Genomic DNA, 23,867 nt, shown 5'->3' on the forward strand with positions numbered 1-23,867 from the left:
GCACCTAGTAGTCAGACATCAGTCTCGATGCTCATGCAGGCTGGATTGATATTGTTATTGTGGTGAGGGTTGCAATTTGACTTCTTCGTAATCTCCGGATGAGTAAATAGGGTGCCTTCCTCTAACTCCATTATATCCGACGAGGATTCCGACATCGAGATCTTCTTCAAACCTGAAAGGTACATGCACATATTCTAATATAATGAAAATTTTCATTCATTTTTTATCTCTTAATATCGATCTATTCTCAACAATCCTTAAAGTGAAAATATAAAATACATCTAGTAAGTTCTAAAACTAACTATGACAATGTTTGGTGTGTAAACATCCAAACAGCACGCATGTCTGGGCAAGTATAATATTTCATTCATTATTCATGATTCAACATAGTCATCTTTCTGATATACCTAAAACACGTTGGTACGATATTTTAAAGCTACAATATTATAAAAATTACTTGATGAAATCCTTAGTTACTCGTCATCGATCTAATTTTTTACATTATCAAAAACCAGCCTTTTAAATGATTCTTGATTAGTGAAATTCGTGCAACACATTGGAGTATCCTGAAAGGATACTACGGCGTACCTAAGGTGCCAGGAAGATACGGGCAACTAGTCACGTGATTGAAGTTCTGCGATTGCATCTCCTCCTGGTCAGTCTCACGATGATAGAAGTAGTTGAAATTGGAGACGATTACGGGAACGGGCAGAGCAATCGTCAGGACACCGGCAATCGCGCACAACGAGCCCACAATTTTCCCCCAAACTCCCACGGGCCTGCAACAGAACGGGGAGGAATACCGCATTAAATATTAAGGCGTGTAAGGCGGTGCGTTATAAACGCGACGATAGTAGGATCATGATCGCAAAGTTCGGCTTGGTGCTAGGTGTGGTGTTTCTATCTTTGTGTGAGTCTGCCGTGTCTAGTGTGGCGCTAATTATGCGGTACTATAGTTACATGACAATCTGCGTGCGTTGGCGGAATGTTAAATGAAGGGGACGTATACCACGAAATACTGCATACCAATTGTATCTATTATATATTCGGATGATTCACTTGTATACATTTCCCGTCATTGATAAGCCCATATATATTGAAAGAGATCGTCTCCCTCGGTAATATCTTGACGACTTACACCTTCGATTTGGTATTCTGCCAACGTCGTACGATTCATACCATATGTTTTTCGTACATAAGTATAGCATGATGCGTCTAGTATAAGCGGGCAGCCTAGGCTAGACTAGAAAACTAACTTAAGGATTCGCCAAAATGACTTCTTCGTGAAACCACAAGTTCCTTGGAAAAAGGAACATTGTGTTTTATTGGCCCACTGAAAATAATATACACCAATTGCGGTACTATTTTATTCCATTAGAATTTACATTGACTCTGATCGGCCAATTTATATTCGGTTGCATTTGATTGCACCTCGTTGCGGTAAGGCCAGAACAATTCGATATATTGCACCAATGATGCACATGAGTAGAGACGGTGGGCACTTGACCAAATCAATGCTTTGAATTTTCAAAGAAGAATAAAACAGTCGAGCTGGCGTTCGTGAAATGTGACCGAATAATAACTCGTTGTGCGCCGAAGAGACACGAAAGATTACGGCGTCATTTTATTAGCGCTGAATAAAAATAACTCAATACTTCGAAAACATAAATGTTTAATATTGCAAAAACTGCGTTAATCGATTATACTACTGTGTCATCAGTATCCTTTGTACACAATTCTACAACTATAATAATAGTTAAGTAACTGCAAAAATTATTGTAATGTCAATTTATTCTTTCAAAAAACAGTTAGAATTTCTTTAAAAATATAGCTGATCTTTATCTTTTAATTTTGACGTTTAATTTTACCGAGCTTCCTCCTGCTTCTAAACCGACATTTAACGGAGAAGACGCTAATTAGATTATGAACGAGACATAAATTCAATCTAAGCTCTCGCCTACCGAACAAATCAATTGAGTCAAATATAATAAAATCATCAATGATGTGCTATTTAAATATGAACGAAAAGTTTGTTGTATCCTTTCTTCCACGCTTTCCCTGTACACTTTCTACTTTCTCATTTTAGCACTACTAAAGATACTTTTAATTTGTCAATTTGACAATTAGTTTAACCTTGACAAATTTAATAACAAACTAAAAAAAATTTGCACAAAAATGTTAAAAAAATAATTCGCGTTTAATTTCTGCTAGAGTCGATTAGATTAAAAGACAAATTCATGGTTCAGTTAAATATGTCAGTTAATCATGTTTGAACTTTTCGTTGATATTTATTTATTGATACAGCAAGTTCGTAGAGATGTACAAAACAACTCGTCTGCATTTATGTAAGACAAAATTATTAAAAAATGAATATTACATATTAGTTAAAAAAAGAGAGATTGTGTTCCCGCAAGATGTTATCGTACTATGGACCTTCATGATGCATGACGAATAGTGATTGTATTAGTGGCAATGGCATAATCTCGAGGAGAAATGGGGGTCGAGCAAGAAAATAACATTTAAAATAATAATTGTGACTATTGTATAATAACAATAGTTTTGGCAATCGCATGCTAGGCAATCGTCAAACATGGGACGCATGCATTGGTCCTTTTCGTTAAACAAAATTTTGCAAAATTAGGAAACTCGGAAAAATCCCTCGTCTCAAAAGCGCACAGCAAGGAAGAGTCAAAACCGAGAAAGAGATTAGATGAAATGGAAATGAATTTGAATGAAATCAAAAGTCTGGATAGTCAAAGATATCTCTTCCAGACAACACGCATGTTCCAAATCGGGACGTATGACGCCTCAAAGACGTCATACGTCCCGATTTGGAACACTGTGTTCACTAGGTCTCTAGATAATTAAGCTAAAAAGTGCGTGAACCGATCAATTCGATAGATCGGAGCTCACGCGCAGGTAACGAGTGGTAATCTTTTTCTCGTCGTCGATTAAATAACATACGGAGTAGTTGTAATGTAGAAAAATTTCAATCTTTTCAATCATTTCGACATGTGATGTAGTCATTTTCCATTTCGCTTGGAATGTAGCTAAGCGAAAATAAAACAAAAAATGAAGTTGGATTTTATATACCCGCGTATTAGGTTTTGCTTAGAGAATCATGGTCGACTCGTCTTTGCTCGGGAGATTTCCCCTTAAATGATCATACTCGCTGTTCCAAAAACTTTCATGTCGATGAATAGTATATCATGCGTGAGCCATGCGGGTTAACGTTATTCTGCGATCACTTAATGGGCAAACACAGCATTCACTTCTGCGCACAGTCGATCACGCCATTACTTGCGTCATTAAATTACTTCCAATAAAGTAAACAAAAAATACCAGAGGTCGATTGTTACGTGCTCTGACATTTTCCCCTAAGAATCGTGACAATAACGTAAATATATACAGTAAATATGAGATTATCTATAATATATATTTTTCCGGTGTATTTTTTATTTCATTATTGTTCATTATTCCTTTTTTTATTAGGAAAATTTAATTTCCGCATTAATTCGCGAGATAAGTCTGTTAATTTCGAGATAAAGTCTATAGTTTATTAATCGTTCATACTCAACGTTACGGTTCTACTGTCGACGACGTGCAAAGGGCAAGTGTCATATAGTCTTTGCAAATTGCAAACAATATCGGCCATTTATAGTGCGAGTTCATCAAACTACGTTGCGGAGGTCATCGGAAGTGGAATAGCCGCGGCGGCTTGCCTGGACACCTCGCGCGCGGCCGCGCGCATTTCGCGGGCGTGCATCGATCGATACGCAAGAATGCAGCGTAGTATGGTGGCTTCGAATCTCTGCATGATTTTTTTTCCTTCGCTCCAGGGCGGTTCCGAAGTGTCTGAGGACACTTTATTGATTTACGGGAGGCAATCGCGCTCGAGAGGCCTCCTAGGCCGTATAACGGAAATTCTTCTCAAGTGAGAGAAAATGTCGAGAATAAGATTTCACTCAATCATCAAAAGATAAAGAAAGATAAATTGGCTTAGTATTTCGATATAAAAACAAACTAACTAACTTACGTCTGATATCAAAATTTTTAACTAGGAAATAGATTGATTGAAACTTTGTTTTTATTTTAAGCCTCTAGAAAAAAAGATTTCTTTTTAATACCATTTTATTTATCGAATAAAGTGGATATTTTCGCAGAGAGCAGAGATATGCAGGATACTGTTAAACAATACGTTAAACAATCTCGAGAGTCACGTTTGAGCAAATGGCAAGATAATGCGCAGAAGAAACAATAGGCATCGTCAAGATCTTTACGAGCGTTAAAATTGTGGTGTTGTTGATGTGATCTGAGCCACACTAATTTTACACATTCGTACGTTCGCGCGAAGTGCCGAATAAGCTGCTACATAATAGCTCTAGAAGTTTCAGGGATATGTATATATAGAATGTTTCGACAGTATCGCCGTTCCGATGATGCGTTTTGTAGGAATTTACAGTAAAATAATTTTTAACAAAAGTTTGATTTCTTTGCAACTGTTAGAAAATCAATTTTGAACTTATTAAAAAGGATCTATTATTAATGTAACAAGTGATAATAGCAGATAGCATGAGGAAGTGTAAATAGGCAAAAGCAAAAGTATTGTGAAATGGAATATAAAATGTAATCTGTTTATTAAAATGGAAACATGTAATTATAGGTTGCATAATTGGAAAATGACGTGATAAATAGCAGTTTTGGTTCGTGATATTTAGGGTTTTCCAATTATGATTGTGAGCAACTATATATGAATTTCATATAAAGTGCCTCTACAAAATTTAATAATATATAAATGCTTATTAAATATATGATACAAAATTTATACAACCTGATTTATACAACCTATGTTAAAAATTGCTAATAAGAGGCATTATATATGAATTTAAGGATGTGTGCAATGCATAAGATAGATATCAGTTTCGTAATTAATGAGTGCGCAATAAGGAAAAAAACAGGAAAACTTGAAGAAGTGTATCAGATTTAATCATTTTAAGCCAATAGGGAAATAGCTTTAATTATCCCAAAATTCCATATGAACTGCTTAATCATTCGTTATAAATATAATTATCAAAGTAGATGGATTCCGTATATTTAAATAAACACAATTAGATCAATTAAAATTTTTATTCAAAATTATTCTCCCGTATGTAATAGAAGAACTCTTATTCATCAAAATCTTGGTCAAATCTGTCCATTATTAACAATTTCAAATAAACAGGGAAGTACGTGATCAACGTAGAATAACCAAAGCGTGCTTCGAGCAACGCGTGCCGACCAGAAGGAAAGGCAAAGATTTAAAGGATAAAAAGTGATTGCGCCAACAATCTCAACTAATTGTACTCGACTAATTAGTTATAGAATATAATTCAATAATTATTGCTTCATACTAATTAATATTACTAATATTATTCACATTGCGTGCCAATTACCACGTACACTTATTTAAACTTATAAAGTTATTTAAAGTTCGCATTTATTATAAATTATAAAACATATTTCAATCGAAATTTTGCAAGAAATATTTAAATAATTAATCAATGTTGGTGCAATCTCAAAGAAATGTTCAGTGACCAAAAAAAGTCGAGGAGCTGCGTGTGTTTAAACTTCTCTCTTTCTCTCACACACACACACACACACACACACACACACACACACACACACACACACACACACACACACACACACACACACACACACACACACACACACACACACAACACACACCCCCCACACACACACACACACACACACACACACACACACACACACACACACACACACACACACACACACACACACACACACACTCTCTCTCTCTCTCTCTCTCTCTCTCTCTCTCTCTCTCTCTCTCTCTCTCTTTCTCTCTCTCGCTCGCTCGCTCTCTCCCTTCTCCCTCCCTCCCCTTCTTCCCTCCTCTCTCCCTTCCATTCCTTTCCCATATGTTCCATTCTCTTTTCTCCCCTTCTTTATTTTTTCTCTTTTTCTCTTTCTCGCATCTTACCCTCTACCTATCTTTCTTTCTCTCTTCTCTCTCTTCTCTCTTTCTCTTCCTTTTTCCTTTCTTCCTAATCCCTTCCATTTTCCTCGTATCCCTCTTATTCTCTTGTTTATTTTTTCTTCTCTCTTCTCTCCCTTTCTTTTCTTCCTCCTTTCTTCCCTCCGTCCCTTTCCTTCCCTTCTCTCTCTCTCGCTATCTTTCACTCTCACTCCTTTCTCTCCTTCTTTCTCTCTCTCTCTCTCTCTCGCTCTCTTTCTTTCCCATTCTCTCTCTCCCTTTCTCTCCCTCCCTCCCCTCTCTCTCTCTTTTTCTCTCGCTCTCGATCTTTCTCTCTCTCTCTCGCTCTTCCTCTCTCCCTCTTTCGACAACCTAAAGCGGTCATCATTGTTTTGCGGGGATTAACTAAAGTCTTAAATGAAAGTGAGTACATCATACGTCATGTCACCATAGCCCACGGTCGTCATCGTGACAACGGCCCACCAGAACGCGTCCGGAATGGACTTGAAGAACGAATTCTCGGAGCCGGCCTCCGCGAAGTATACCGCCGACGAGAATAGCACCACACCTGCAATGCAAGGAAGAAAACACCGGTTCAGTGGGTTTAACGCCCCCGGTGGCTCTGTACCTCATGTCCCCGTATCCCACGGTCGTCATTGTGACCACCGCCCACCAGAACGCGTCCGGTATCGATTTGAAGAAGCTGTCCTGCGTGCCGGCCTCCGCGAAGTAGACCGCCGACGAAAACAGCACCACACCTGCAACGCACACAAGAGGAAGGCACGGGTCAGGACGGTATACGTCATCGTCCACGCGCGTCGTATACATCGGTCTCGCGAGGAGGCGAGGATCCGACTACTGAGATCGTCCGATCCGTTCGTCTTCCTGATCGCATCTGGAATCGTCCATGTGGTTACACGCTTTATCCCATCCCAGGATTAAACAGAATTTTATAATCCAGGTAATCGGCTGATCGCACCTAGATACTGTCCACATGATATATACGTTGTGAGCACACGACTCAGTTACTAGAATCATCCAATCTGGATGATTTCGTGATCACATCTGGAACACTTGGACCTGTCCACATTCTAAAACTATAGAATCAACTGATTCCCTTTCAATCAATTTCCGAATTGATTCAACTTTCAGTTGAAAATCAGTCAAGTAATTTCCTTGATGAGAATTTGCGGCTCGTCTTTCAATAGCAAAAAAATCATTTCTAGAAGTTTTGTATTATTGTCGTCTTATTGTATGTTGGCATATCTAATAACAGGAACTCTTCCATGTACGACTAAAGTAATTGGTTCTATAGAATTTTATTCTTAAAAAGGGTTAACACCTTTAAATGTGAAAAAACAATTTGTACATTTGACCAATCTTATTTGTAAAAGGGTTGTTGAAAAATAGTAATATTTCAATAGTTGCATCTGTGTGTTAGGTAAAATTTAGAAAATTGAGCCAAAAATAGTTAGATTTTATTAGAATTTCCCAAAATGTTACTTTGTGTTGTGATATCTCTCAACCTTCACTTATTATGAATCAATTTACGGATTTTGAATGACACAGTCTTATTACGAACATATTGACACAACCAATCAATTACAAAGAAATTAATTTTTAACAAACTAAAAAAATCTAGTCCAAAAATAAAATCGATAGAGTAACAACATATGATTTTTAAACAACAACAAATATTATTTAAATAACAAATTTATTCGTAAAATATAAGAAATGACAGCATTTTGCTACCTTTAAATTCTTAAAACTAAACCTCAACCTTTTAAACGGTTTTCAATAATAACTTGCAATGGCAAAAGTAAACAATTTTGGGGGTGACATGTGGCTCTATACAAAAGCGATCGACTAGTAATCAATGGATCCCGACCATTATCCCATATATGCTTACTCCGCCTGTGTGACGAGTGAGTGAGTAGCTCAGGAGTCAACACTGCCGGTCCTAAGCCCGGACGAAAGAGGAACATTTATGGGCAAGGTTAGCAGCCTACCCACGGTAAAACAAAAATGAATGTTCACAAGACCAGCAATAAGCCTCGGAAGAGACGCCATAAAGTTGGAAAAACAAGCTCAACCCTAATTCAAGAGAAAGAAGAAAAAGAAGAAAAAGAAGAAGAAGAAGAAAGTTTCCGTTTATGCACGATAGAGCGATGCCATAAATCCCGCAGGAGCGATTAGATACTAAGAACCATAGGTTTCGAAGCTGGAATTACAAAAGCTTGATCTTCCTATATTTTGAGCTTCCCTATTTTCACGAAATGTACTATTTTTTGATATTGCCTCTCTTTTTCCTTTTCCTTCTCCTTTTCTCTTTTCCTGACTTTCCCTTCCTAGATTTTTCCCGCTTAATTTAATTAATCTCTTTAGATTAATTTTATAAATCCTTATAAGCCAATACAATTTGAGTATTATTAAAATTATATTCCGTCCCAGACAGCACAATGTCCAAAATCGGGGCATAAAACGTCTTGACCCTAGCGAGCCACACATTATTCCATCATTTTCATTCTAATTAATATTTTTATGTAATGTAAGAATTGGAAATACAGAGTTTGAATAAGATGTTTATGATAAACTTATTATAAGAAAACTAGAAAATTATGTTATGTGAAAACTAGAAAACCGAAAAACGTTTAGCGGTCCACTGGACCGAAATGTAGCAAGCTATAGGGTTAAAGACGTCATTAGAACGTCTTATGTCTTTCTTTTGGACATTGTGTTGTTTGGAGTGTATATGCAATAAAATTATCTAATTAATATATTTTTAATAAGTGTTATAATATAATTAATGGGAAGAGTACTCGTATACATATATCGCTTTAATATATCTGCAAATATCGAATCCAGATAAATGTAGGTGTCTATCTTGCAGCTTTTGTAAACGTAATTCATATAAAATGAATAATAAATCTTCAATTCTTGTCTTATACTTATCGCTAATCGTTCGCAGAACGTTATCAAACTCACCGATAAAAAGGAAAAAGATGAGCAACCCGAGTTCCCTCATGGAGGCCTTGAGGGTCCGCCCGAGGATCTGGAGGCCTTTACTGTGCCTGGATAACTTGAATATCCGGAACACTCGGACCAGCCTGATCACCCTGAGTATCGCCAAGGACATCGCCTGGTTCGTACTTTTGTCCTGCGGGCTTACCGGCGCCTTGGGTAAATTCAGCGTGTCCTCCTCCTCGGCCACCACCGTGGCGAGGGTGATGAAATATGGAATGATCGCGATGATGTCGATGATGTTCATTACGTCACGGAAGAAGTTGAATTTATTTGGGCAGGCGAGGAAGCGCACTGTTAACTCGAACGTGAACCAGATGATACAGATAGTCTCTATTAGGAAGAACGGGTCCGTGATGTCCGGCACTTCGTCCTCCTCGATTTTCGTGCCATTCGTCGTCGTGTTGAAGACCTTGTAGTGCTTGAACTCGGGCAGCGTCTCCAAACAGAAGATCACGATCGACAGGAGGATCACGAAGACGGAGATTATGGCGACCACTCGGGCACCCTGCGAGCTTTCCGGATATTCGAACAGGAGCCAGACCTTCCTCTGAAACTCGTGCGACGGCAGCGGCTTCTCCTCCTCCTTAATGAAGCCCTCGTCCTCCCTGTTTGGTCGATTGTTACTTCATTAGTACCGCAATACTGGCTTACTCCTTTTAAGTTTTCTATAGATTATGCTTGTATCTGTGTATTTGCGGTGATACACAATGTTTATATACAAGTTCTTTTTGAGAGTCTACAGAAACAAAGTTTGGATGCAAAATGCAGCTAGAATCTCTAGAACTAAAAATGTAGAATCACAAATCAAAAGTCTAGAAACAAGTTCACTTTAAATTGGTAAAAAAAAAAACAATCTATACATCGAAGTAAAAAGATGTAATCCGTTTCGGAAAGGCTATATATAGATATAAAAATATTTGATGTCAGGAAACGAAGATGTCTGTAGACTCAAGAATTTATAGAGAATCGAGGAATCTGACGTTTACACAAACTTTAATTGCAATAACTGGGTTACGCGCGCGAAATCCCTGAGAACCAGACAGCCGGCGGTTCGTACCTGAACTTGTTGGTAGCCATCTCGCCCAGCTCGTAGAACTTGATTTCTTCGGAGAAGACATCGAGCGGGACGTTGACCGGGCGGCGTAGGCGGCCGCCGCTCTGATAGTAGTAGAGTATGGCATCGAAGGAAGGTCGATTCCGATCGAAAAAGTATTCGTTGCGCAGTGGATCGAAGTATCGGAGTCGCCGTGTCGGATCGCCGAGCAACGTGTCCGGAAATTGGTTCAGCGTACGCAGCTGTGTTTCAAACCGTAGCCCGCTCACCTGTCGATTGCAATAATCGATTATTGGTACGGTGGCGCCACGCTGGGCGGGGCGCACCGTTCGAGCGATTAATTGGAACGGGGGGCGGGTGATTGTCGGGGGTTGCTCGTTTCACAAAGGGACTAACGTATTATCAGGAATTGTCACATCGATCGTGAGTGGACCACCCACCAAACGTTGATGTTAACTTATGTTTAATAGTCTGATAATATATAATTTTAAGTTTCTAAAATTTTTTAGGAAATACATATATTATACATATTATATTATATATATTTTATATATATATTTTATATATATATATATTATATTATATTATATATTATATTATATTATATATATTAATATATGTGTTAGTACCAATGTTCAAGGTACCTTTTGTCAATGCCCCAGTCTATGACCAAATCGAGAATTTATATTGATAAACAACGCATACGAAAGATTCATACAATGGAGCCATAACATTGGAAAACTATAGAATTAAATATTTGCTACGTAGAATGTATGGAGCTAGTCTGAAAAGATATTTTTAATCTTGAAGGATACGTTGAATCAACAACTCTACTACTAAGAAATTGTGATATTGCGAGAACAAAAATATGTCTGAATAATGAATTATAAGGTAAAGAATGAAAGAATCTAGAACCGTATTTGAGTGAACTTTAAAGACAAACAACAGAATTAATTTCTCTTCTAATATTTTTGCACAAACTTAATGAGAAACACATAAAAATTTCGGTAATTTTTATTGAACAATAACGAATCGATGAAGTCACTTATTCTTGGAGAACCGAATACACGAGAAAAATCAAAACTTATATTCACAGTGAAATGGAAATGAAGAGAGGAAATGAAAGAAAACAGAAAGAAATAAAGTAAAGGCAGCAAAATGTAAATCCAGCAACGAACGTATTTCCGCTCTGTACGAACCTGTATTTCGTGAATAAAATTACGCTCAAGGATCAACGAGTAGGAAAGATAACCATTGCATGGCCCATTCGTCATAAAGGGAACAACGTGCCTTTTCACAAAAGGAGATCAAAAGCACTTTTATCACTATGAGGGGGAAAAAAAGTAAAATATATTATTTAGATAATGTTCGATTACATTTTAACGCTTTTAATATTTTGCTCTTAATCGACAGAATGGAAGGTATATGTGTTGTATTAGAGTGCACGTTGCACGCCGATTCTTACACCCACACGCTTCACCCACGCGTACACGTCATGCGGCGTGCTTTGACCTCCGTCGAGGTTCACGTGCCCACCACGTTGAGACAAAGAGAGGAAAAAAGGAGAAAAAAATCGAGTAAAATGCATCGATTGAATCGATTGTTGTAATTGGCGCAATGCAGTCGTGTCATCCGCGCGCGAGGACAGATAATTCCGTTCACACAATATAACCTTGATTCTATATCGCCTCCGATTCCAAGACGAACTTGGATAACCGCCAAAACGCAGTCTGTAGGTCACTTCGTGTCTTGAGACTAATCTCACTTTGTGAAAAAAAAAAAGAAAGAAAAAAAAAGACAGAAAAGGAAAGCGTGTGAATGCCGAACCGGACTGGAATTACCTAAATACATAATAAACGTACGCGGTAATTCGTATAGTGATAAAAGAGAACTTGTTACAGAAAACGACGAGAGAGCAAAACAGATTAGAGAACAATATATTAAAAATGGAATTATATTTACATGTATGAGAGATCAGTAGCATATTTTACTGCCTTTGCCTTGGGAACCGTCGAATCTAGGATTTACGGCACCAAGAATTCGCGAGAGATTAAAGATCCGTGGTGCCAAAACTCCGTAAAGACGAAACTTTTTTGGCATTCGGAGCCGGAGTCATTTTTCACCTCCGAGAATCGGTGGCGCCAATGGTAATAAAAAGCCAAAAAGTTTTTAACATGTCTCTTTATAAGAATTCTTTAACCTGACACAAAACAAAAAAAATATTACAATGTAAGGAATATATATTTTCTCTCAGAGCGACGAGACGCGCTGCGATACGTCAATTGGTGAGGTCATTTGCATGACTGTTCGTCATTCTGGAAGTATCGTGGAAAGGCGGCGGGATGGCGAGATTCAAAACGGTTAAAATGCCAAAATTCTCACTCACGTTGATGACGACCCTTTCGCAGAAGTCATGATCGTGCGGTATGGGTTCGAAGTGTGTGACGCCTGTGTATTGGGTGTGGGGGTTCGTCCCATCCTCGTCCTGGCTGCTGAGTTTCGGCAGCGATCTATAATAATCATAGTCATAACGTCGTTAATAACTCTCTGACAGCACGTTCGAGAAGTTATACCGCGCACCGTTATTTCAGTATTCACCTGACACATACATGACGTACAGCCTTATAGGTCAGAGGAAGAATTCTCTCATAGAAATTACTACATTACGCTAGATTAGAAAGAAATTCATACGCTGATCTAGTCTGAAGTAGTCTAATAAAATTTGTACAGCGCATACAGAACCATTCCGGGACCGTCACTATATATAATATGTGGCACAAGAATTTATATAGATTGAAATATTTTTTACATTAGAGACCGTAAGTTAAAATTATAGATTTAATAAAGTTATAAATCGTAAATTAGATTAGAATTGTGGAAATTCTGTTGATACACTGTTTGAACTTTCTGTTGATTCTTAATTTTATCATAAATATTAAATAGTTCGTCTGTGCTATACAGGGTGCTTAAAAAAAAAATGTTAACACTTGTATGGCAGTAACTTTTTTAGAGAAACAGAACTGGGGTAACGCGCAAGATATCATAGTAACAAATGAGTCTCCACTTGTTCACCATCATTGCAATGTGCAAGATCTCAAATGTGCAAAATTACAAATGTGATTGCAACACCCAAAGAAATATACCTCAGAGCTCTGAAGACCACTTGAAGAAGATTCCAAGAATGCGTTGACAATGATGGCAAACAAGTGGAGACTCTTCAAAGACAAAATACATTTGTTACTCGTGATATCTCTCGTCATCAGTTCTGCTTCTCCAAAAAAATTATTTCCACATATAAATGTTGGATTTTTTTTTTAACCACCCTGTATCAGGCACATACACTTTCAGTTTACCAGAAAGTGGTCCGCGGGCCTGTCTTATTAATAGACTAACAGGTGAACGCGTGGTGTACGTGTCTACCAGAGGCTGTTAGACTTGATGTTCTAACGGGTTCAATAAAAATAGAAACACACGATGCATATCTATAATCTATAATAAATAATCTACGTGTTAACGTATCTACTTATTGGCAATCTCTACTGGAATTGGCGTGTCGAAAGTGTGTCAAGCAATCGATGAGTGCAATGCGCGTCAGTACTGACGATAGTCAAACAGATCGAAGATACGCGATTTGGGTGAATGTCGGGAGCGACAATCGGAAATTACGTTGGTAAAGGTTGCCAGGCACATAATTAACCTGTCGAGCGATCGAAACAGTTGGATTGAATGTCCTCAAAAATATCAAACGACTTTCAGAATAATGGTGTGAATCAGAAGCAAAATAACACACTGAGTTAAGTTGGCCTCTGTCCATTTTCAGCTTTTAAATAAAATTTTCTCTTCAATCTTAGTTAAATCACGAACAGAATGGTAGTAATCTAGTAAATCACGTGTAATCAGACACGCGTGGATGTTTGGGCGCTTAGGTGATATCTTTTGAGAATGAATGAAAAAATAATCGTCCCTCCGAGAGCTCCAAAAATTACCTCGATCTTTGTAGAGAAACTCTTATCTCATAAAAGTTTATTCGTCTGAATAAAAACTCTCCCATAACGATTTCGGGACGGAAAATCATTACTGACGAACGAATTTTTAGTCGTTGCCAATATGCCGGAAGTAATTTATGATTTGTCTTAAAAGCCTCAGTGAATCTAAAACGTGCTTACGGTAACATTGAAAATATTATACATCTGTCTGGTAAGCAAGAAAAATAATATTTCATAAACAAAACATCAGTCTTTTATCGAGTTTTAACATTAGAAGAACTGGAGGAGACGAAGAATCGTGAAATTCAGCTGTGGGGCAATAATACGATCGATAAGCTCTTTATTGCGGAATCGTAATTGATTTCTACTTGCTCGCCTCGTTCTTCGCGATGCGAAAGACTTTGAACGGGAGAACTTGATCCAGTCGAGGCTATACCGGAATATTTCGGGTTAGCGTTTTTAGGATTGCGATCGTCGAATAGTCCACTTGTGTAAGATGTAAAAGTCGCCCACGGCTAGTTGGCGTTACTTTACGAGCCGCCCGATTTAGAAGCGAGGATGCATCCAGTCGATATATCTGGCGGGGGTTACGTCGATTGGCGATTTATTTTGGGACGTCAATGGAAAGCCGATGCGACGAGGACAAACATCAATTTTGAAGTCCGTGTACCCCCGGAGCGCGCGACGATGGAAATAGCGCGACGTAATGGCGAAAATAGCCACTACGCGATCTCACCGTTGCGATGGCACGTGCCGCCATGGAGAAGAATTTCACGTGCGACAAGTGAACCCTCGGCGTGCCCGCGACATTTCAATAATTCATTTTGGAATTTCAGAAAATCCATAAAAAGGGAGCTCTCACAATAATTGTTTGACAAGCAAATTCTAATATTGTAATATTCATTAATCATTCGTAACGTGATTGTGACTATCTGCTAAAAGAATCAGAAAAATAAGAAATAATTCTAATGTTTCCATACGCGAAGCGCAGCATTGCACCGGCACCGTGAAGCTTATTAATAAATGCACATTGTTGCATGTTTTTTTATGCACCCGACGTAATTTTCGAGCATTTAAATCCCAAGGAATTTAAACAGGACCCAGATTATGATTCGAAATTAACTATCGTACACGGTGTGCACTACATCATTTTGACATTTCGCCACCAATCATAATGCGTAGGCTATTACACGTGTAAATTATTCCGCCCACAATAATTATGATAAATATCAAATCGCTATAAAATGTTCCCATACACGAGATACTTGACGAAAGAAACCTTCCCATTTTTTTAAATCTTCCTCAATTTTTCAGATATTAAATAATAAATATTAAATTATATATAGTAGTTAGTTAGATTTATTTATTTATTCCATATATCCAATTCCATTTTTATTTTATTTATTCTATTATCCGATTCTTTTTGTGGAGTCCATTAATGTTGTTTAAAATGTTTATAAATTTTACCATTTTATTAACTTTTTCTCGATTTAAGTATAATCCGCCAATATTTAATAATGCCGAGTAATAAAAGAGCTGATACTTATTACGGATGGGTGGTTCTTATCAGCTAGGAAAGAAGTAATTGGTAAATCTGGTCTTGTAATAACTTCAACAAAGAATGAATTCCATTTATTTAATATTATCCGAGTGTATATATATATCCTGAAAAAAGAATAATAAATTGGAAGACAGAAAAGAGATGAAAAGAAATAATGAGTTATGCAAGTTGATTAGTTGGAAAAAAAAGAATAAATATTCATTCTTGTAATCTGCAATTATCAAACTGGCAATTATACACTCGGATATATAATTAATAAAATATGATATAGCTCTGTAATATTGTTAAAATAAAAATGTTTCGTAAAATTTATTGATATCCATATTTATATTTTCTATAATGACACATCCGGTGAAAAAATATTTTAACGAAAGCATATTTTTCAATCTGCAACTACTAAATTGCAACGTGAAAACGCGATAATTTGCATGTTGCATCTAATAAAACACCATGCTCCTGTCTTAAAAAAAAACCAATCTGCCTTTTAAAATTTAATAAAATTCCAATCCATGGCAAAGTATGAGTAGTATGACTATTACCTTGCGTATCACAATTTCCCTCTCGTCAAAAAACGACGAAATGAAAAGCCTTAAATATTTATTAAGCTCTTAAGCTCTTCACTCCCCTTTATCCGCAACACTTCGCCTACATGAAGCATCGTTCTTCTTATTTTTACGCGACCATTCATGTCTCGGCATAATCCAGGCTGACCCATATTAAAAGAAGAGATCGACGGGGAGAAAGACAAAAAAGCTGACTGCACACAAATTTTCAAGAAGGAAGTTAACCCGATCCTTTTTTAAAAAAGGGTAGAATCGAATTCGAAGTCTTAATATCTCTCACATCCTGATATCCTCTTCAAATTTAGTACAACCATTTTATTTCTGGAAACATAACTTTTTGTCCCGTCAAAATGGAGAATTTATTGGACAAACAAAAATTTTAAAAATAACTTCATAAATATTACTCTTTTATACAAAATAATTATATAATATATTTTGTATAAAAAAAATTAAAAGCTAAACAAACTGAAAACTGACAAAATAGCAAATTGACATGCTAAAAAAATATTACTAAATTTACGTATTAATAATAAAATCAATAAATATAGAAATTAGAAGAGATACATTTTTTAGTAAAGAAAAATATCTTATAAATAACAAATTCATATATTTATTAGGAATTTTTAGGTCTATATTCGTCTCTAGTTTCTGGTCCTAACTTCATCATTAATTCAGAACTTTCTCAAGAAGCCTGAGCTACCTCGTCGCGTACTACTTTTCGCTTCTTAATACGTTGTCCACATTTTCCCGCTGCATCGAGTGCGATCCAACGAATAATAGAGAGGCCACTGCAGAGCAATGCGGCAGCAGCCCTTGACGATCTTTATGAAGTTACATTAAACGAAAAGGTGCGAGAGAAGCAAATATTAACGGGGAAGAAAATTGAAAGATTTATTTGGCGAAAATGCGATTTAAAGATATTACACTGTATTGTAATTCTGCATTTAGGTCAAATACGGTATTGTAAATTTTCACAATAGATTTTTTGCACGATAATTTAATATCAAAACTTTAGCGAACTTTTTAAGTTAAACTGTTTTGTTTTTAATCACCTATATTGGGGAAATCGATTTAATGAATTTATTACAAAATCCCATTTAGATATATTTAGATTATTAAATATTAAATTTTTTAAAAATATGAAGTAAGCTTTGGATACAATTTTTCGAAGACAATGGCGCTATCATGTTGAAACACATACGACACTTTAAACAAGAACGTCATATCAGCCCGATGCAAACACACGAGTGCGAATGCCCTCGCACGTGATAAGCACGCACGTGACGGACGCCCACGCGAAGGGTGCATTCTTCTTGCGTGCGTATATACATGAGTTCAAGTACATACGTCAAAAGAGAGTCGTACACGCGCGTGAGACGCGAATAAATAGAGAATACCGATAATTTAGATATTGATTTTGATATAAACAGAGATAGAAGATACACTCTTTTTATTTATTTTTCCAGAAATTATCGCCTCGTTGAATACATAGTTCCATCATCGTACGTGTATATTAGGTTTTTTTTCCCCATATCGAATCTCTCGATTATGTATTTGTATTCACCGCGTCAATCTGAATAAAACCAATTTTCTTCGCGGCAGTTCCGGGAAGAAAATATGTGGGAAGACGTATATGTGTATCTGTCCCTAATCCCCGTATCCCCTAAACGTGGGCTCCCCTAACAGCTTGAAAGAATTCATTATCGCGGCAATGAATCGTGGAGGGAATCGTAGCAAACGCATTCCACGGGAATCCTCGGCGAAGGAGGAATGCTTTGCTCCTGTCCTAAAGATAGCTGCTAGTCAGAAATGGGAAATGGTATTTTTAGCGGCGTAGTTTAACACCACGATATTTAACCACCTCGCCTCTATTAACGTATAAATACTCGGCCATACGGTGTGTTGTGATTATAAGCATCATGTTTCCATTTACTCGTTTCTTCGATACTGTTTTCTTCCGCTAAAGTTACGCTGAAGTGGTTAACACTCCACCATATGTGTGCAGTCTATACATTTCTCTCCAAGCGTTATAAATCATCCGATCCATCACAAAATTTATTTTTCGAAATAACAATTGAAGGGTACCGGGGAGAAACGATCAAAGTTCACTTTTTGTCGAAATTGATTTGATTATACATATCTTGTGGCATTTTCAAAGAACTTTCATAATTCGTATCTGTTTTGATCAAGAACAGTTACAATTCATTGGAAATATGGCCAAAAGATGTACTGTGCTAGGAAAGAAAATAATCATAATTCACGCGTTTACGGGGAAAAATCATCATAACCCAACGTACAATGTAAATTAATATTTTATTAAGTATTTTTTAAATGTTCTATTAAGTAATGTGTGTGTTTTATTAATTAAGTATTAATTTATTAAGTAACGTTTTACTAATTAAGTAAACACTAAAGCTGCATTCCGATATTCACTAAATTTTGTACTAATTTTTTCATTAGCTTCCTAAGATGATGTTTTAAAACTTAAAATTGCGTTTATCAAAATTACTCCGAACGGACATTAATTGATTATTTTTTCCCTGTATCCTTATTCAATTATATCATTTTCGCTTTTACAATTTTAAAATATCAAAATGCTTTAGTACTTTTTATTTTAAAAGACTTTCTGTGGCTCTCCACAGAAAGAGTTAAATCTCAAATAATTATTTATAGATTAAAGCGCGCAGAGGAAATGAAGACAAAAACACGCGTGCGATTATCGGGTATGTGATTGTTCAGTTTATTATTAGAGCGGCTCATTGATCATTTGTATACGCCTCTCCTCTGGGCTTTTTTCTAAGGAAAAAAATGTTGGGAATAAATCAGCCGCGAGATGCGGAATAATTGGTACAAATCGTATCGTGAACCGTAAATGAAAATAGACGCAACGATCATCGAGAAAAATATTGCTCTGCTTTCTATATTTTTCTTTGCCTCTCTCGAATACGTAGTTTCCTCGCAAATCACAAGTACCCTAAAGTGCATTTTAAAGTCTGCCATTAACAGAAAGCAGGTTAAGCGCAATGCGGTTGTCGGTTAAGTTTATATTGTTTTATTGTTTCGATGACTGATGTTTATGTAGCAAAACTAGTAATAATTTGTTTAATCTATAATTTTTTTTTTGAGAAATTGCAAATTTATTTAAAAAAAATGTATCATACTTTTAACATTATTTATATCCAGGAGCTTAACATTAATATAGACATAACAATCCAACAATGACAGTGTCGCAATAAATGTGTGACGTAGTCAAGAAAATTATATCATATATTTACCCCTGTTTCATCGAATCCTTAAAATTGGTTTACAAATGTTTGTATCTGTTTTTACTTATAACAAGCTTATAGCAACTTATAACAGCTTATAGCAGCTTAATAACACAACCTTATATTTTAGATAACACATTAACATATTTTAATTACAATTATTTTAATTCTAAAGTTTGTTTCGAATTTTAAAATATGAATTTGAGTTTCAACCAGAAATTATGCATCTATTTCAGATTCTTGAAATAATCAATAACGATAACTAGATTAATTTCGATAATAATAAGACGTAAAACATATGTGATAATAAAATTCAACTGTCCTAAAATTGAAGTCAATATTTATGTGTAAACAAATATAGTAGTTGAGTTTATGCAGCTGCAGTTTATTACTTTATTAAATTGGATTGATTGAATACTGAGTTTCTGATACATATACTGATTATATTTATAGTTAACGGATTTCAATATAATAAAACAACATTTTAATGGAATTTATTTAATATTATTGGTTTGAGCGCCAATAACAATATAGCATGTTATATAATACTTCAATTATATTAAATCGATGATGATTAGGTACATATAGTAATGCAATGACGAAATTCCAGGGGAACATAAACGACGTTTTATTGTAGAGATAAAACTCAAAAAAAAAAAAGATAAAGTTTACATAAGAGCCAAGAGCTATAACAAACCAAGCGTGCGCCGTGAAATTTCAATGCTCGTCTTTGGTGCACACATCTATATTTTTTTACGAATCTATTTTACTGTTCGCATGCAATTCAACAGTCACAGCTAATTCAAAAACCTTGAATATTTTTAAATTCATAAATTTATGGATCTAAGGATGCATGAAATTTAATTGAGATTTTAAGATCGCAAGCGATTATTAGAATCTACATATATCATGAATCCTAAAACTTTAAACAGTCAAATATTTTGTAAATCAATAAATTCTAAAACCTAGCACAGCATACTACGGCAACCGCTATTAGCGATAATTGGGATACTTTCATTTTCTCTATATACACATTCAAATGACTCACTACCTATCGTTACAGTTCAGTCTTGCGGAAACGTGTATCGCAGCTTTCTCAGGATTTTAATTTCCAGAAATTATAATCCATCCACCTTTATAAATTCAAGAAACTAAAACCCCTTACGATCTACGCGACTGAAGAATTTCATAAATCATGGCTGGGGTGCCGATTGACAAGAATATATCCCGCAATCGTTATCGCTATGTATTATTCAAATGACCTGTCATCCTAGCATCGACAACATTTTCATCGCATTTCAGTCCTCTATGTCGTACTTTCGCTACTGAATGCGGCCGCTCGGCTCGGCCTACCTCGTGTCGCCGTGTTCCTCCGCACCATTCCGGTGGGGGCGTAGGTCCTGCCTCGGTTTGAGGACAGGGGTCAGCCCCCATTTCTCGATGAACTCGATGCGGGAAATCTTGGCGCTTCGCGGCGGTTACGAGAGGGGGCGAGTCCCCCTCCCGAGCCCCATGCCACCGGAGAGCGGTGCACCCCCGCACAACACGCACCCTTTGATGGTCCCACCCCGCCACCCTCGCCGCCCTTCTCCACTCTTCTTTGTTCTTGCTCACACTGTCTCCCACTCCCTCTTCCACACACACGCTTCCTCGAGCCGTTCTCTCCTTCTCATCGCATACCAACCCTTTTTTCGCGTGAATCCCCCTGTCACGGACGTCACTCTGCACCACCGACGATATTATCCGACACGGGTTCACCAAATTCGTCGCGAGATCACCAATGATCACTTGTGATCAGATAGTTAGCGGCGGCAGCGCAGAACGCACGACCAAAATGGCTGCTGCTCCTGCTGCTGACTGTCTATTCTCTTCCTAGCTTTTCAACCCTTTCCTCCTGCTTCATCACTCATCAGCCTTCCTATTTCCTTTTCCGTTCTACCTCTCTCTTCCCTTATCCCAATTATTTCGTATTTCGTCTCTCTCTCTCTCTCTCTCTCTCTCTCTCTCTCTCTCTCTCTCTCTCTCTCTCTCTTTTCCGTTCCTCCAATTCTCCTCCGGGTCTCTCGATCTTTCCCACCCTTATCCCGTCTTATACGCCCCGTTTCGAAGGAAGACTCCGATGCAGGAGAACGCGCGCAGCGGGGCGAGGTGAACGGTGCTTCCCAGGATCAAGTGGTGCTGATGTCCTCGCGCATTTCGCCGAATTTCATTGTCGATCGCTGACGCTCGACGACGAGGACGACCAGCCGCGCCAGATCGAATGGGACGGGCGGCAGCTCGTCCGTCCAACCCGCCTCGAATTGATCATCGTACAGGAGGAGAGAGCGTCTTCTCTCGCGACGGCGACGGCGACGACGACGACGACGACGACGACGACGACGATGACGATGACGACAACGCCTTTTCCGCACCCTCACTTCACGGCACCTGGTAAATCTCGAGCGCGATTGCACCTCTCGGCACCGCCGCCACCGCGCCGACCGACCGGGGAGGCCGCGGCTTCGTTCGCGCACGCACTTCTCCGCGAAACTGGCACTCGTGCGCGCTGGCACTACCGTCCGCCCGCGGCTCGGGCCACTCCGGCTGCTCCGCTCACTCTTGTTCCTCCGCGTATACCTACGGCCGCCACGAGGAGCGACCGGGAGGCCACAGCGAGTCGTTCTCTCGGCTCCACGCCTTCGCGCTACGCCGACGAGAACTCGTCTGAGGACACCACACCGTGTCGGCCGAGCTTCCTCACCGTTCCTCACCTCTCTCACTCCACCCGGACTATTCCTCCCGTTCCTTTCTCTCTCTTCCGCTTCCTCGAGCCGCGAGCTAGACAGAGGTGGTGGAGGTCGCCGGTGGTGGTGGTGATGGTGGTGGTGGTGGTGGTAATGGTGGTGGTGGTGGTGGGAGCACGACGCATAGGGGAGTATCGCGAATCGAAGACAGAAGCGGCTCGCTTCCGCCGTGCCTTCTTCCTCGTCTCGCGCGCGGCTTCGCTCACTGGAGCAGCCAGCAAGCTGCGCGCGTCCCCCTGCGCGAGGATGTCCTCTACCTTTCACTACCCGACCACCTCAAACACGTTCGGTGAGCGGCCACCTCTGTCGTTCTCCATCTCGCGCGAACCCTTCCCTCTCTGTTCCGCGTCCTCACCCTACCTAGAACTGCACATCTCCGTGTTCGACCATGCCTTGTCATACCACGCTACGCCATGCCACGCCAAACTACACCGCGCTGGAACTGTGTCTTCGTCGCCGCTGTCTCGTTTGTCCCGATCACGAAGTCTAGCGTGCAGCCGTGAGCGCACGTATTTTCCATGCATATATGAGCTTTCGTTTAGGCGTACCTTCGGTGTCTTTTCTACGTGCCTTTCACTTAACTCTTTTATTTCGTTGCACTATAGATTTTCTGTCCTCTAATTAGTCTTCAGTCTGCTTTTTTGTATTTTATGTGTTACCATTGTATTTTTCTTCATCTTCCCAATTACTACTACTTGAAAATATGTGTTACAAAATATGCATTATTTATAATTTAAGAACTTTATTCTCATTAAGTTAAAATTACGCCAAATAAAATTTCTCAAATAATTAAATATATATTTTTTAATATTTTATAATGCGTGTAACAATAAAAAGAATTTAACTAATGTATTACATCACTCAGCAGTATACATGTTTACAGTAGTATACAGGTAACATGCTAATTAAAAAAAAATTCTTTTATAGTAAAATACAGACCATTTAATCCGATAAAATCTCCCTCCTATTTATGTCAAGTTTTGTGTCAAGCTTCATATTATAAATAGATATCAAAATAAGTCAAAAAGAAGCAAATAATAATACTTGGCTAAATGTTAAATAATAATATTGTTAATATTACAGTATGTTTATCTTTAATCTTATCATCGTCTCACACACATTAGACGGATAAAAACCAAGATCAAATGCACTAATAAAAAATTAAATAGGCAAATGAAAATCAGCATATACACATATATTCCAATATCTTTGATATTGATTTAATAAAAAAAAATTATCTCTGTTTAATCCTGTAAATCATTTTCAAACAACCTGTTTTGGCTCACCTAACAAGCTGATTGACGTAACTTTACCTCAAGAAAGCTTAAGGTTTTAACTATCAGGCCGAGAAGATCAATGGTTATTGCGTAATCAAACTGGGCAGCGAGGTGCACCCCATCTCACTCTAGTGTGTACCTCGCAACCTACCCCGCACTCCTGGGGGTTTCTACTCTTCTCCCCCCTCTGCGGATAAGGCAGACCGCTCGTCGCAGAGGATGAGAGAAGGTTAACATGCTGCGAAAAAAGTGGGTGGCTGGAAGGAGGCAATGAAGAAAGGGGACGGGAAGGGATGATAAATCGTGGGCGATCGGGGTCCTCGTACCGGTGAATGCGATACCGAACGACCCCCAT

General features: G+C 38.2%; 1 protein-coding gene across 14 annotated transcripts in view; it reads right to left on the reverse strand.

Annotated features, from left to right (window-relative positions):
* Shaker (potassium voltage-gated channel protein Shaker) overlaps nt 1-23,867 on the reverse strand; it is a 120,238-nt gene that overhangs the window by 13,572 nt on the left and 82,799 nt on the right. For 12 of the 14 annotated variants that reach the window (XM_077398445.1, XM_077398443.1, XM_077398440.1 and 9 more), the window contains 6 exons: nt 12,463-12,586; nt 10,080-10,345; nt 8,984-9,627; nt 6,437-6,566; nt 589-779; nt 5-172 (listed from right to left, as the gene is read on the reverse strand). In XM_077398445.1, coding sequence (XP_077254571.1) covers nt 12-172; nt 589-779; nt 6,437-6,566; nt 8,984-9,627; nt 10,080-10,345; nt 12,463-12,586 — 1,516 coding nt within the window. In that variant the 3' untranslated portion in view covers nt 5-11. Of the gene's footprint in view, nt 1-4; nt 173-588; nt 780-6,429; nt 6,567-6,626; nt 6,757-8,983; nt 9,628-10,079; nt 10,346-12,462; nt 12,587-23,867 lie in introns of those variants that run through there. The other 2 variants (XM_077398446.1, XR_013255750.1) reach the window with 2 other exon arrangements.

Source organism: Temnothorax americanus, unplaced genomic scaffold, assembly GCF_048541705.1.
Source record: "Temnothorax americanus isolate GAGA-0224 unplaced genomic scaffold, ASM4854170v1 Scaffold12, whole genome shotgun sequence".
Taxonomy (NCBI): Eukaryota; Metazoa; Arthropoda; class Insecta; order Hymenoptera; family Formicidae; genus Temnothorax; species Temnothorax americanus.